Source organism: Lycium ferocissimum, chromosome 10 (genome assembly GCF_029784015.1).
Source record: "Lycium ferocissimum isolate CSIRO_LF1 chromosome 10, AGI_CSIRO_Lferr_CH_V1, whole genome shotgun sequence".
Lineage (NCBI taxonomy): Eukaryota > Viridiplantae > Streptophyta > Magnoliopsida > Solanales > Solanaceae > Lycium > Lycium ferocissimum.
In genome coordinates this window covers 61,247,807-61,261,783 of record NC_081351.1, presented here as the reverse complement: position 1 = coordinate 61,261,783, position 13,977 = coordinate 61,247,807, and the positions used below count along the sequence as shown (strand labels likewise).

At 35.9% G+C, this 13,977-nt stretch overlaps 1 protein-coding gene across 1 annotated transcript; it reads right to left on the bottom strand.

Moving 5' to 3' along the window:
• Positions 1-1,909: 1,909 nt before the first annotated feature.
• Positions 1,910-12,001, bottom strand: LOC132034454 (prefoldin subunit 3-like). Its single transcript, XM_059424808.1, has 6 exons — positions 11,717-12,001; positions 9,371-9,428; positions 8,120-8,191; positions 2,777-2,896; positions 2,577-2,678; positions 1,910-2,260 (listed from the first exon to the last, which is right to left on the bottom strand). The coding sequence occupies exons 1-6, from the start codon at positions 11,842-11,844 to the stop codon at positions 2,183-2,185; spliced, it is 558 nt and encodes a 185-aa protein (XP_059280791.1). The 5' UTR covers positions 11,845-12,001; the 3' UTR covers positions 1,910-2,182.
• Positions 12,002-13,977: the final 1,976 nt, after the last annotated feature.

Genomic DNA, 13,977 nt, shown 5'->3' with positions numbered 1-13,977 from the left:
CCTTCATATTTGAAATCTTTAAATTTTGCCCTTCGCTAAATCCCATAGGTTTCGAGTTCGAACCCCCACACACAAAATTTTAAAAAAAATTCGCAAGGCAAAGTTTAAATTTCGCTATGCCCCCATCGGCATACGATTGTGAAGGAATTAGCAAAGTTATGCGGACCGCATACTTATGCCTTATGGGCGAACTTGACATAAGTATGCCGGTTCCGGCATAACTTTGATAATTCCTTCATAAGTTTATGCCGGATCCCGGCATAAAAGTTTGCCCGTTAAAAGTATGCCCCCATCGGCATAAACTTGTTAAGGATTTACCAAACTTATGCCGATGGGGGCATACTTATGCCTTATGGGCAAACTTTGCCTTGAAGCATATATATGTATTTTTTCAAGCATATATACCAAAGTTACATGGAAAAGTATTATGCTACAACCAAATGTCCATCCCGATACAAATTCACACTTTGGTGGCAATACAAGGTAGATTAGCAATCGTTGATAGACTTCGAGAAATATTTTCCCATCTTACGTAGGCGGACAAGAAATATTTTCCCATCTTTATTTTGAATGCTCCATCACAAAAGGATTGTGGTACAGATTGTTGGTATGGGTTTGGGGTACACTAGAAGAATAGGGGTTGGCAAGATGAAATCACATGGATCTCACACGTTGCTAGACACAAATGGCCTTTGCTCCATTACTTGTCGCATTTTTGGTATGCTAGTGGCATTGGTTTGGAGAGAAAGGAACCTACTCGATTTCAAAATACTCGCTTTCTTCCGATAGACTCTAAGAGAGATTGCACAACATATTCACATCCAGCGGGAACAATTTCAAATGGCAAGAGAGCTCTCTTGCTTTGCTTTATGAATTGCTATCCCTAGCTAAGTGTAGTTGATTAAAGCTTTTCGTTGTTTTTTTAATGTAATAGTTGCTCCTAGTTTGACTTATACAAGTTAGTGAGTAGGAATTTTACCATGTACGGTTGAAGGTCGGCTTCAACTTTGTCCGTACAAGTTTTTTGGATGGAATAAAATAGACTTTCAACCAAAAAAAAAGTTTGCCTTATAAGGCAAAGTTTAAATTTTATATGCCCCTACAGACTTTTAGTTATGTTTAACTAAAAGTCGCGAGGGGGCGTATTTTGCCTTGAGGGGGACTTTTAGTTATGCGGATCCGGCATAACTTTAACTTTTTCTTAAAGATTGTATCTTTGGATCCGCATACACTCCCCTAGTCCTGCCTTGCGAAATTATTTTTTTATTTTATGCTTGAGCGGGGTTCGAACCGTAATTTCATGTATTCGCTCATCTTTCCAAGCAAAGGGCAAAATTTAAAGACAACAAATATGAAGGGCAAAATTTAAAGACCACAAATTTGAGTGGCAAAATTTAAAGACCACCCCAAACGAAGGGCAATCCGTGCAAAAAAATGAAGAAAAATGCTCCTGTAAAGGTCATATACTTTGGTAGGACTGTTATGCATGAAGCCTGTTTAACTATGGACAATCTGCAAATGAATTACTCAACTTAAAGTAGATATTACTTATGTGAACGTTTAACTGAGACCATAAAGTCTGGCAAATCTAGAGCTATTCCTTTCTCTGTTTGGAGTACAGCGCGAATTAACCTCAGTGCTTTCAATTGTCTTATTTTATTCCCAATGTTAGAAAGGAACCAGAGAGGATAAAGAGTAAGGATTGAAGCTCCCTTAGCTCTGCCAGGCACTTGACAGGGGTTAGCTCTGTAAATGTGTAGAGACGAACTACGTGGGAAAATAGACCTTCTTTCTTTGATTTGAAGCAAGATTTTTGGAAAGTAACAATTCCATTCAGTTCACTTTCGGAAAACTTGCTGGTCGCGGCGACCAGCGACAAGCCCCGTAAAGGAACAATATAGCGTAGTGATACCACAATTTGACAATCTTTGCAAGAATTGTATCATTATACTTATGATCCTAGCCAACTAGTACATACACGACCTCACCAACAAATATTTGTTTTCTTACAAAATTGCTACAAGCCCAAAATTGATAGTCTAAAATAATAATCCAGGATCCCTGCTAGAGGAGAGTCCAAGAAGCAACCTAAAACGATGAACAACAAAGATCTGACTAGTACTCCTTGCAGCAAAAGTGAGTACCATGCCTCTTTAATATCAATCATCAACACGGATGTTTCTCATGATTCTTTTGGACTGGCAGCTTGTCGAACTTTACGTTGATGCACGTCCCAGTTGTATACTCGAGCAATCGTGACCTGAGAAACAGCAAACTTAAACAATAAGTAAAAAGTAAAAGATAGCAAAGACCCGGTGGCTGGAATTATGCAGATGTATAAACAAAATAAGCAATAATAGCAACTACTAAAAGTTTGCATTAGATACATTCACGGAGGGTATTCACAAATTAAAATTAATTTCTTTTTTGGAGGACATAAAGCAATTTAATGTTCTTGGCTAGCATATGCAACATAAGTGAGGAGTAATTAAAACTAACTACTAGAATTCAAAGACAATTGATTGCCAGCAAAACACTGCCTTATCGTCCAACATAAGAGATAAAGCAGAATGGACCTGAGTGATTGTCACTTGATCCCTCAAAAATTGTAGATCGGTGACAAGAACTTCTAAGCTGGCTTTTGCATTTTCCAAGTTTTTCTTAAGGAGGGTCGTAGCCTGCTCCATCAAACATGCAACAATATCTCTTGATTAGTACTACAAATGTCAGTGTTCAAGGCTACAGAAAGGCCTCATTTCAACAACCAATCAGATACCTCTTCACATGAATACTCCAGCATGACATTTGCCCCAAGCCATAGACACACCGAATCAGACTCTTCAATTCTTGCCCGAGAATAAATCCCTTCTGACACTTCAAAATCAGCAATGAGTGCCTGCAACCAGAGGAATAAATTTAATGCAAGGGAATAAATTTAATGCAAGAGCTTTTCAAATAACTTACACATTAAGGAAACAAAAATGGGGCTAATCTATATTGTGTGGACTTCATCTGTGTTGATACCATTTTTGTTCAGGTGTAACAGTTGTATATTACTTCAACCTTCTAAATACACCAAAAAGCTATTAAAAATTTAGCATACCTGTACTGTCCAGGCACTTCAGGATACACATTCAGAATTTATTCAGTTCTTGTTCAATTCATAAGTGAAGTACACAGAGACCAATTTAACAAATAATTTCTCGAATTCTTGGTCGATCAGTTTGATATTTGGCAGTTTGGTATTTTTTGCATGAATAGGTACAACAAGGCCCAATGAAGGGTAATCCGAGCAATTCTGGTTGATTCCGAGGCAGTGTGGGTTGGTCGAATGAGCGGAAGGAGATTGCAACACTTAAAGGCAAAATCAGACCACTGAAGGGTCCCATGCGCTGGCTGTGCGACAAAAACCCCATCTCTGAATCTCAGACAGGCCATGTGCTGGTCGTGCATCGCGTGAGCAAAACACAAGGAAGACCATGCGCTGGTTGCGCGATATGCCTCGCACAGCCAGCGCACAAGAGGCGTCAGTTCTCCAAATTTGATTGGGATTGGGCCAACTTATCTCATTTTTGGCCTAGCTTATAAATAGTCGTTTTTCACATTAGAAAGGCGGCTTAGACGATTTTTGGAGACTTGTGAAACTCTTTCTAGGTTTTATTTCTCTTCTATTATTTTCTTTACATTGAAACCCTATGTTATTCATGAATTCTAGCTTCCATTCTCGAATCATGTGTAACTAAACACCTTCATTCTGGGGTTGTGGTGAAGCCATGATTATGGACGTTTGATAAGTATTTTAATCTTAGTAGCGTGTTCGTAAGCAATTGTTTCTTTACTTCTGTGCTTAATTGCTTGATTGTCTGCGCAACAGTTGAGTTCTATTTACTAATTGATATACGTGCTTGGGAAAGACGTTGTTAGTTTAGAGAAGGAGTAAAGAGATTGTGATCTGATTATCCCTATAGTTGGGCTAGGATTTGTGACTAGGACAGGAATATACTTAGATACCGCAATCAATTACATACCGTACTCTTATTGTGTTCTTGATAAGTCAATACCATAGGAATATAGGAGGCGAATTATCTTGAATCGGTGAGTAGTGTTTCGGAAGAATACTGCAAGATTAATAATCCGGTTAATTAACAACTGTGAACAAAGTTGCTAAGGTAGGACACTTGAAGGACTCAATAGGATTGGTGAACCAACCACGACCCTGGAATATTTCTAAAATCTTGATAAAAGCAACTCTCAGAGAAGTTCGTAGCACAATTCTAGTTTACATTGTTAGTTATTTAGTTTTCAGCATTAAGTTACAAAACAAACAAAGCTTTTATTCATTACTTGCATAATTAGTAGCAATAGTTTATTTTCGTGAAAGTATTGGTCATAAGTCTCTGTGGGTTCGACATCCGATTTTATATAATCACTATATTACTTGTACGACCACGTACACTTGCGTGTGCATTTGGACGCAACACAGTTAAGCATTCAGAATACACAAACTGAATTCCTAGAGATGGTGTCAGCAAGGTGGCCATTTATTGAATATCCATTATAAAGTTAACATAGAATTGTTTGAATAACGTGATCTATAAGTAAAAGGACACCTCGATAGACATTTTTATGACCGAAAAATCTGGGGCCAACCGCAGCCTCTGAATGGGATTATGAACCCACCCCTTTACCCATCTCCACTTAAATACTGGACTTAGTTCGCAGAAATCTCAATAGTCTTTATCAGGGTTATAATGAGAAAAATCCTCCCTAAGTTGCTCGGACTCGGGTGTGAGTGTCCAATACGAGTGCGGATCTAAAGGTCGGATCCTTCATATCTAAACTTTCAGATTCGGGGGTATTGGATACGAGTGCAGGGATTCGGCTAAAGTGATTCAAATATTTAAAAATGAGTTATAAAATAAAAATATGCCCAAATTATGGACTATTAGGAAGGAAAGGAATGCATGAATTTTTGAGAGCAAGTTTGAATCTGTAATTATTAAGTACAAATGCATCTCCTTACTGTTTTGTGGTGTATAACATGGCTACTGCAAATGATATAGAGGCCATGATAGACTTCTTGAGTTCATTGCACATTCAGCAGTGATGTACCTGTAAATATCTTTAAACACCTTCTAGTTGCTGACTTTTTAATACAAATATCTTTTAATGATAAAAAATCATATGCCTAAATTATGATTTCACCTTAGTTTTTGTTTTGATTTCAGAAATCACTTTATCTGTCTCGAATTTCTCTATCGATTCTGGTCAAAGTACCCAAAATTGATTGACCAAATCTAGTACGGATCCCACACTCACTACACCACCCATGTCGTGTCGACACGAGTGCGGCATCGAAAGTGAAGAGTCCGCGCAATTTAACCTCCATTCTCCCCTCCCAAATCCTCATTTTCCCTCTTCCCTTTTTCCTGTGTTCATCTTCCCTTGTAGCAGCTACAGCCATACTCAATAAACATCCTCCCAAGTTCCAACAAAGACTGCAACTTGTGAATTGCTCCACAGGGTAAAGAGAAACGGAAACAACTAAAACCAGCATCGCATCAAACATAATATTGGGTAACAAACCAATTACAAACCATCAAAATAGAGAGATAAATTAGAGACTTTGGCATCCAAAGCAACGGTATAGTAGTAGAAGGGGATTCTAGAGAGATTCATTCGAAAATTGCTAAAGTCAGCTCTAAGAGGGTTCATGAGGTATAACAGCTTAAAAGCTTTCTACGCTTCTCAAATAGCCAGCAGTATTGGAGCCCAACGCAAAGAAGTAAACTGCAATAAAATTAGTGAGCGACTCTGAGAGGAGCAGGAGAGAAATAGCTGAAGGTAGTAGGTACAGGATAAAGAGAATACATTACCCATAATTTAACACCTTCCTTAGCACAGTTGCAGCGGCGAACAACGGTGGAATGAATGCAAACTAAGGAAACTGTTCTGTTGTTGTAGTGAACACAGCAAGAGAGACTAGAATAAAGTACAGATGAGTTGATACAGTAGTGTGGCAGTTACCAAAAAAAGGCAAAGGTAATTGAAACCCGCCAATTTGGCGCTTAAAGAGATGATGTGATGTGTAGCGAGGGGTTATCGCTTCATGTATGAAGCAATGCGCTTCAAAACAATGACACGCAAAGTGATCCCAACAAGAGCAATCTGTGGTTGAAATAATTTTTATTTTCAAATTGTGTGTTTCATTTTAAAGCAGCACACAGTTTTTTCTTTTTGATAACCGAGAAATTCTCAAGGGCCAATAGTGCAAGGTCCAAAACTCAGTGGATAACGGGCCGCCGTCTACCCGTCCTCACTTAAATACCGGGCTTTTTTCTACAACAAGGTTTGAACCCACTTAAAGAAGAACACACTTTAAATTCTTGCTTTCAACTCAAGCCTCGTCGACCTTGTCGCTTCTTTTGCACTTTCCTTTTTTTTTTTTTTAAAAAAAAAAAAAAATAAGGTAAAGTTTATTAGAAGATACCAAGATGGTACAGAATTACAACAGAAACAGTCCCTGCCATAACAGGGCAGCTACGAACCCCCGATCTCCTCTTGGAAATCGCTATATTGCTCCATATTTTCCATTACTTGTCATTTACACCAAAAATAAAAATTTAATAACCATCTATTTTTTATCCTGGACATGTGCTGCCTTTTTTCTTCACAGCAAATCCTGTTCCTTTCCAACCATATCATCCAGAACACACACATAGAGGAAATTTCTCCAAACTAACTTATGAGATTTACCCATCCTTTGATGTTGCCATGATTCCAACAAACTCTTCACACTGGAAGACTGCCCACTTGACACCATGTAAATTTAGAAAGAGCTCCTAGCACTGTCTTGCCACTTTGCAATGAATGAATAGATGATTCACTGTTTCTGCCTCTTCTTCACACATGTAACACCTATTACTAAGAACAACTCCTCTCTTCTGCAAGATCTCCTGAGTTAAACAAGCTTCCCTTGCTGCAATCCAACCAAAAAGCTACTTTAATAGGTGCTCTTGATATCCATATCGCTTTCCATGGCCAATCTGATTGATAGAGCCTTGTTGTTTTGAAGCAGATTGTAACAACTACTAACTGTGAAGATACCATCATTGTTTGCTGCCCAGATTAAAGAGTCTCTCTTGTTATCTTCCAAACTGAAAATGTCCAACTGCATCAATTGAGCAAAATCATCAACTTCCCAATATTGAGACCCCTCCTGAAAATCAACCGCCAGACAGTGCTTCCCTAGCACTTTTCTCTTTTAAGAACACTGCAAAGAACATTCTTCCACAGTTCCTTTGATTTCCTGGTAATTACTTTTACCATTATTAAGAAGCAGAGCGAATTTAGATGGCCAATACATCACTTGACTTTAGTGGAGCTTAAAGTTAACAGAAGGAAATGGTCAAATTGATATCATTTCACGTTTTGATGGGCACAACCCAAAGATTTGTGGGTTATATGGAACTGTGTAGAATTTGACGGTCCTTGTACACTTCACCAAACATTATTGAGGTAAACATATATATTCAAATTTGACAACATCTCAATTTGCTAGGATCCATAAGCCAGTGTAAAAGCCTATAAAACAAAATGATATCCTGCTCCTCCAAATCGTGAACTTCTTTCAGCAACCGCAGTACTATTACCGTCTTAGTTCTAATCCATGGGTAAGGTCACTCATGTTAGAGATGAAAATGGCCAAATTTAAGTATCGGGACTAAACTCTAAAGGGACCATTGGGTCTACCAAATAAACCGATCAATATCTTATACAGTCGTTTCAATTCCCCAAATTTAGCTAATACTGAAAAGGGGTCTCCAACACCTTAGTTTTTTGAAACTGAATCTCCAACACCTTAGTAAAAAACTATCTGCTGTAAGAAATTACTAAATATGCTGAATTGTTTCAACACTGTATGATAATTTTTCTTTTGATAAGGATGAAGAACTATTATTTCTCAACATAAAAAATTCATTTTCAAATGTCGCAAACATGCATGTATAATGGTCAATAATCTGATGTCAACTACCAGCTAATGTGCATGTAAAAAAGAGTGGCGAGACTTCTATTGAAATTAAAAACAAATAAATAAAAGCATAGCAATAGAACAAACCTCACCACTGTCCTTCTTAGCTTGCAAAGTAGCAACTATGGCCAAGCATTTCTCTATATCAGGAATCTTTGCCTGCCATAGACGAAATAAGGATAAGAGAAACTCTCCACAAAAGCTGAGTAGAACAAAATGAAAGCATTACCTAGCAAAACTGAGGCATTTTCAGTATGACTTTGACCAATCGTACAATTGAGTCTGACTTTATTAGTGAAAGCATGCATGTCAAACGTGCGAGGGAAAACCTTGGGGACTAATCAGTATCAGAACATTAATCTTAACAAACAGTTCCATCAAGTTGTAGGGGCAGGCTAACTTAGTTTATCCTTACTTCCACCGGTCTTTTATATTGGGCATGGCACCAATATGTATCTTCTACTTTAAATTTCAAATTTAGTTGCATGAGGCAATCTATACCGGCAATTGGAAGCTAGCAGAAGTGGAGAAATTCAACATTCTATAGTTCTGTGATGCATAAGCTATCTTTAAAAGTCAGGCAGATTCCAGTCTTTAGAAATTGTAGGAGAAGTCATTCATCTGTGGAGAGATGTAATTTACGTAATCCTCATACGTTGGTCTAACTAGTAAATCGGAGCACTATTTATGGCTTTGACATGAAGCAACAAATTGCAAAAGGACAATCTATATTCCTCTTGCATAAAACATTAGTCTGAACATTTATCGGAAATTGATATGATCTCGTAAGTAACATATGATTTACCATCATTTTCTTTCAATCTGATGAAAAGGCTAATTGAATCATTAAGAGCCCGTTTGGATGGGCTTATGGCTTTTGATTTATAAGCCAAAAGCTATAAGTTAGGAATTCTAGCTTATGGCTTTTGGCTTATTTTTGTAGTTTTGGCTTTAAAATAAGTGCTTAAAAGCACTTTTTGATTTTACCCAAACACTCCAAAAGTGCTTAAAAGCTATTTTTGGCTTAAAAGAACCTAAAATAAGCCAATCCAAACAGGCTCTAAGTCTTGATAGTATTCCTGGAAATTAACAGCAATATACGCGAAACTTAAGTATGGTTCTAAAACTTCCCATGCGCCTTCTAACAAGAATCAACCAACAAGATTCTGAAAGATGAACACTTCGATTCTGAAAGATGAATACTTCTTCACTTAATTTCTCAAATAATAAGAGCAATGATATTACATTAATCCAAGCACCAGTCAAACGTCAGTGCCCACGTTAGGATAGACTTAGTTGTCAGTAGAACTAAATGTGACATAAGACACAAATGTGTACCTGAAGATCCCTCTGCTGAGCTAGAAGTTTCATTTCAACCACTCTGTACTGCTGAAGTCTGCAAATGGATGACATACATAAGATTTATTATTAAAGAATGTTATACATGGAAAGGTCTGCGTACATTCTACCCTTCCCAGACCCCACTTTGTGGGATTTCACTGGGTATGTTGTTGTTGTTGTTATACATGGCACAATTGAAGGAGAACATAAGAAACTAACTACTTGCATAAGTATTTAAGCAGGACTACTAAAATGCATGGCTCTGGGGCTTATAACCTAATAGTAGTGACAAATATTCAGAGACAGAAACCGAGAACGGATAGGATTAACAAATTTATGATATATGAGTTCTAATATACAGGCCAAGTCATAAAGAATCAAAAGAAACAATAGATTTCCAATTTTTGTTCAAAAAAATTCCCATGTGATTTTATCATTTCAAAAATAAATAGACTCCTACAAGGCTACAACACTTAGAAGAACAATCAAGCAAGGCAAGCGCTCTATTGATTTTAGCATAGCATGAGAACCCCTATTCAATAGAACAAGCAAGCAAGGCAATATTCTTTAACAACTGAATCCAAAGGTATCTTTAATCAAATTTCTTGCATCTATTTATGAATTTATACAATTTAGACCAACCCCATGCAACAGTTTGGCTTGGTCCTTCGGATAAACGACATTGTACTATTAAGCATAAGGAAGTTACAAATGAAAGAAGAATATACTTGACGTCACCTAAATTTTGTTTGAAGAGCTCATAGTTCGTATACTTTTCATTCAGGTTGTCAAACAATTTTATCATGCGAGGGTAGAAGGACCAGAGATTCCATAAGTAAAAAGAAACAAAAGACATCGAATTTTAATAACAAACCAACATAGGTTGGGAAAGACCAGATGCACACTTCCATATTTGTAATCACACTGATTTTATTTAGTAAACCCCCCCCCACCCCCCCCCCCCCAACAAAAAAAAAAAAGATGGATATAAGATTCACAAATCATGGTTACATAGCCGATCTTCTCTCCTTTTCCTACACCGATGCTTCTAGGCTTTCTTGTTGCATTTGAATAATAATTTCACTCTTACCCTTTTAATGGCCCAATCAGTTTTTATCAAAATACTTCAATCTAACCTAATCATTAGCCATCCCTGCACAACGACCTTACTTGAACAGGATCCGTTCTATAGGCTCGCATCATTGTATCTTTATTAGTCATCCTAGCACAACGGACCCTACTCCAATATAACAATAGAAAAGGACACTGTAATTACCACAAGAATAACGACAAGAAAGTGTTTGATCTGTACAAATTTCCCATAAAGAAAGAAATCTTCACATCATAGTAAACAACTATTTAACTAATTAAGCAAACCCTGAAGTAAATAAGCAGAAAATAAAAAGAGGACGTCATGAACTGAAACTAACACTCATCAGTTCCCAAGTATTCAACACGTAAGAACACAAAAATGTAACTATCAGCGAGGGTTTAACATTTATGTAATAACAAACTTCCTGGATTAAAGATTGGAACTCCCACATCATAGCACAAACAACCATTTCTGATGATGCAAACCCTGAAGTAATTTCTTTTAAAAAAAAGAGATATCAGAAAGGTTCAGTTTTTATATTATAGAACTTTCATATCATAGCTAAAACCTAATTTCTAATCAAGGAACCCTGAAGAATATTAACACAAAACAAAGCCAAGAAACTCATAAAGTGGAGCCAAAACTCTCCATTACACCAAGCCACCAAAATTGATTTGCTCTAACTTTCCGACAGAACAAGTTACAAATATCCCAGCAATTATAAAATCCCTAAAGAATGGAGCACACACATCGTGGAAGACAACTAATATCTAATCAAGCAAAACCTGAAGTAAATAGACAAAACAAAAACAAAGTCATATAGTCACGCCAAAACTGCAGCACACCAAAAATCTACGTAAATGGCATTCCCAAGCAATCAAAAGATAACTAAAGATTGAAACTTAAACATGATAGAAGATAATAACTCCTAATTAACTAAACGGTAAAGTAAATAACGCCAAAAGAAGCCAACGAAAAAGCTCATAAACTAAACGTAAAACTCTACACTAGACGGAGTCAGTGACCTTGATTTGCTCTCAAGTAATTAAAGAACAATAACATTAATTATAAAAGAGATCATAAGATCCGTAAAGATTGAAACTTTAACATCATAGCAGATAATAAAACAACAGCAAAAAAACTCATAAACTGAACCTAACACTCTACACTAGACGAGTCAGTGACCTTGATTTGATCCTAAGTAATAAAAAAGAAATAGCATTAGTTATAAAAGAGATGAAGTGTGAGACCTTTCTTGGAGAAAGGAAAGAGCAGAGTTGACATCAAGAGAAGACTGATTGAGGTAAGACTGAACATCTTCTACAAATGATGCTCCTGGTATTCCCCTTCTCTCCGTTACCCCACTCGATGACGCCATTTCCGTTGCAGAACCCTCAACAACTGAACAAGAATAAAGAGTTTATGATCACACCGTCGTAGTTTAGTATGGGCTAACCGAAACCGACGTCGTATAGTCACATGGTTCTTCACATTATCATCTTAGCCCCTCTAAAATATAGCACATCCCTCTGTGTTACGTCAGAGCCGCTTATGTATACACAGAGGGTCATATGGCTCTTTTCATTTTTGTAAAGACTCCTTTTGACTAATTTAAATTTCACTAAATTACTCCGTAGGCGTTTGGACATGAACTCGGGTGAAGGTTGATTTAAGTAGAAATTATGCTTCGACCTGTAATTTAAGAATTTAAACATTGTATTTTTTATCATAAATATAAAAATTCTCCAATTTATGAAAACTATCAAAATCATGGTTCATAAAGTATTGGAATATCCTAAGACTCTACATTAATAAATCATTTTCATGTTCTTTTTATAAAGAAATGATTGCGATTATATGTTATTAGAAACTTTTAATATAAATAATTTTACAAGAAATCACCAATCCAGTAAATCAACAATAGTAGTAACTAACTATTCTATAATATAAAACACCCACATGATACGGAAAATTTCTTGATAAAATAGGGAATAATGTAGAATTGGGTAATTACTTTTGCAATAAATATTATTTGTTTTGCAAAATTTAAAATTATGTGTCAAGTTTTAAAATGTAAAAAAAAATTAAAATCACAAATTTCAAAAAATTCTACTTTTTAGGTGAATTTGAGATTTGAAATAAAAATTTCAAGTTTAAGTTTTGTTAAAAATGTCATAAACAAACATATATTTCAAACTTGAAGTCCAAATTACATGTCCAAATGCCTCCTTAGATAGCTCATTAAAAATAGTAAATTTTTCAAAAATGTACAACCTAACACCACATTGCACTCACATACTATATATTCAGTTTACACCCGCATACATTTAATTTTTTTTTTTGCAACTTTATTTATAACTGGCATAAAATATTATACACTTACTGTAAGTAATGTATCAATCTTGTGTAAACGTGTACAATAGTGTTATAAGAGGTATTTATACATAGAATATTATACACTTATTGTAAGTAATGTATCAATCTTGGGTAAAAGTGTACAATAGTGTTATAAGAGGTATTTATACATACTTTTACACTATTATACAAAATTATACAATGTTATACAAATTTATACAAAAATTATTGTTTGTCTCCTACAAACTTCAACTCGTGAAACTCCACCGGAAATGCGTGAAAACATCACCAATAGCTCAAATATTCATTGAATAGCTTCAAATTTTAACCACAACTTCAAATGAAATCCCCACCCGTATAACAGTTTGTTAGAAAATTCAACAAATCACATAACCGATTTGTGAGTTTGAAGTTTTTAAAAATCTCAATCATGGAGCTTTAATCTTCACTTTAACTCACCCAACAATATTTAAATTTGTGTTGATAAACATGAATATCACTCTCAATAAGTTTCTAAGCATAAAAAAATGAAAATCATAATCACAAACTAAGAAAGTATTGTCTTTTTCTATCTATTTCAAGTTTTGTAGCAAAACAACTAGCACCTGACTAGTTGTAATTTATTCAAAATAAAATCAAAAGTATGTACAGAAAAGCAATGAAATCTATGCTACAACAACAAAGGCCAAAAGTGCCTCTAGAACAAATGAAACAAACTAGAAAACTGAACTGCAGCTATATTCCAAGTAATGATTTGATTCATATTCATTCACCGCTTTCTTCATGATAAGGGAATCTGTTTCTAGTATCAGTGGCAAGAGCTGATTTCTTACATAGTGTGATACAACCTCAAATAAAGCTTTCGCTTCTGCACAGATGCTTATAGTATCTGTAATTTTACTTGCCTATGCAAATATGAATTCACCTCCACTGTCACTTACACAAAATGATGATAATCTTTATCGTATTTTGCCTTTTGAAGTTTAATCCGAATTATATTTGTACCATCCTAAACTAAGACTCAAGCACTGCACTTTTATACAGTCAACTTGTGGCTTATAACCTTCTAGAAACTGCACCAACTGTGGCCAACTTTTGGGGATTTTCAACCAAGGGTATATCACTTTAGCCAAATGAGTGAGATTGAGGTTAATCT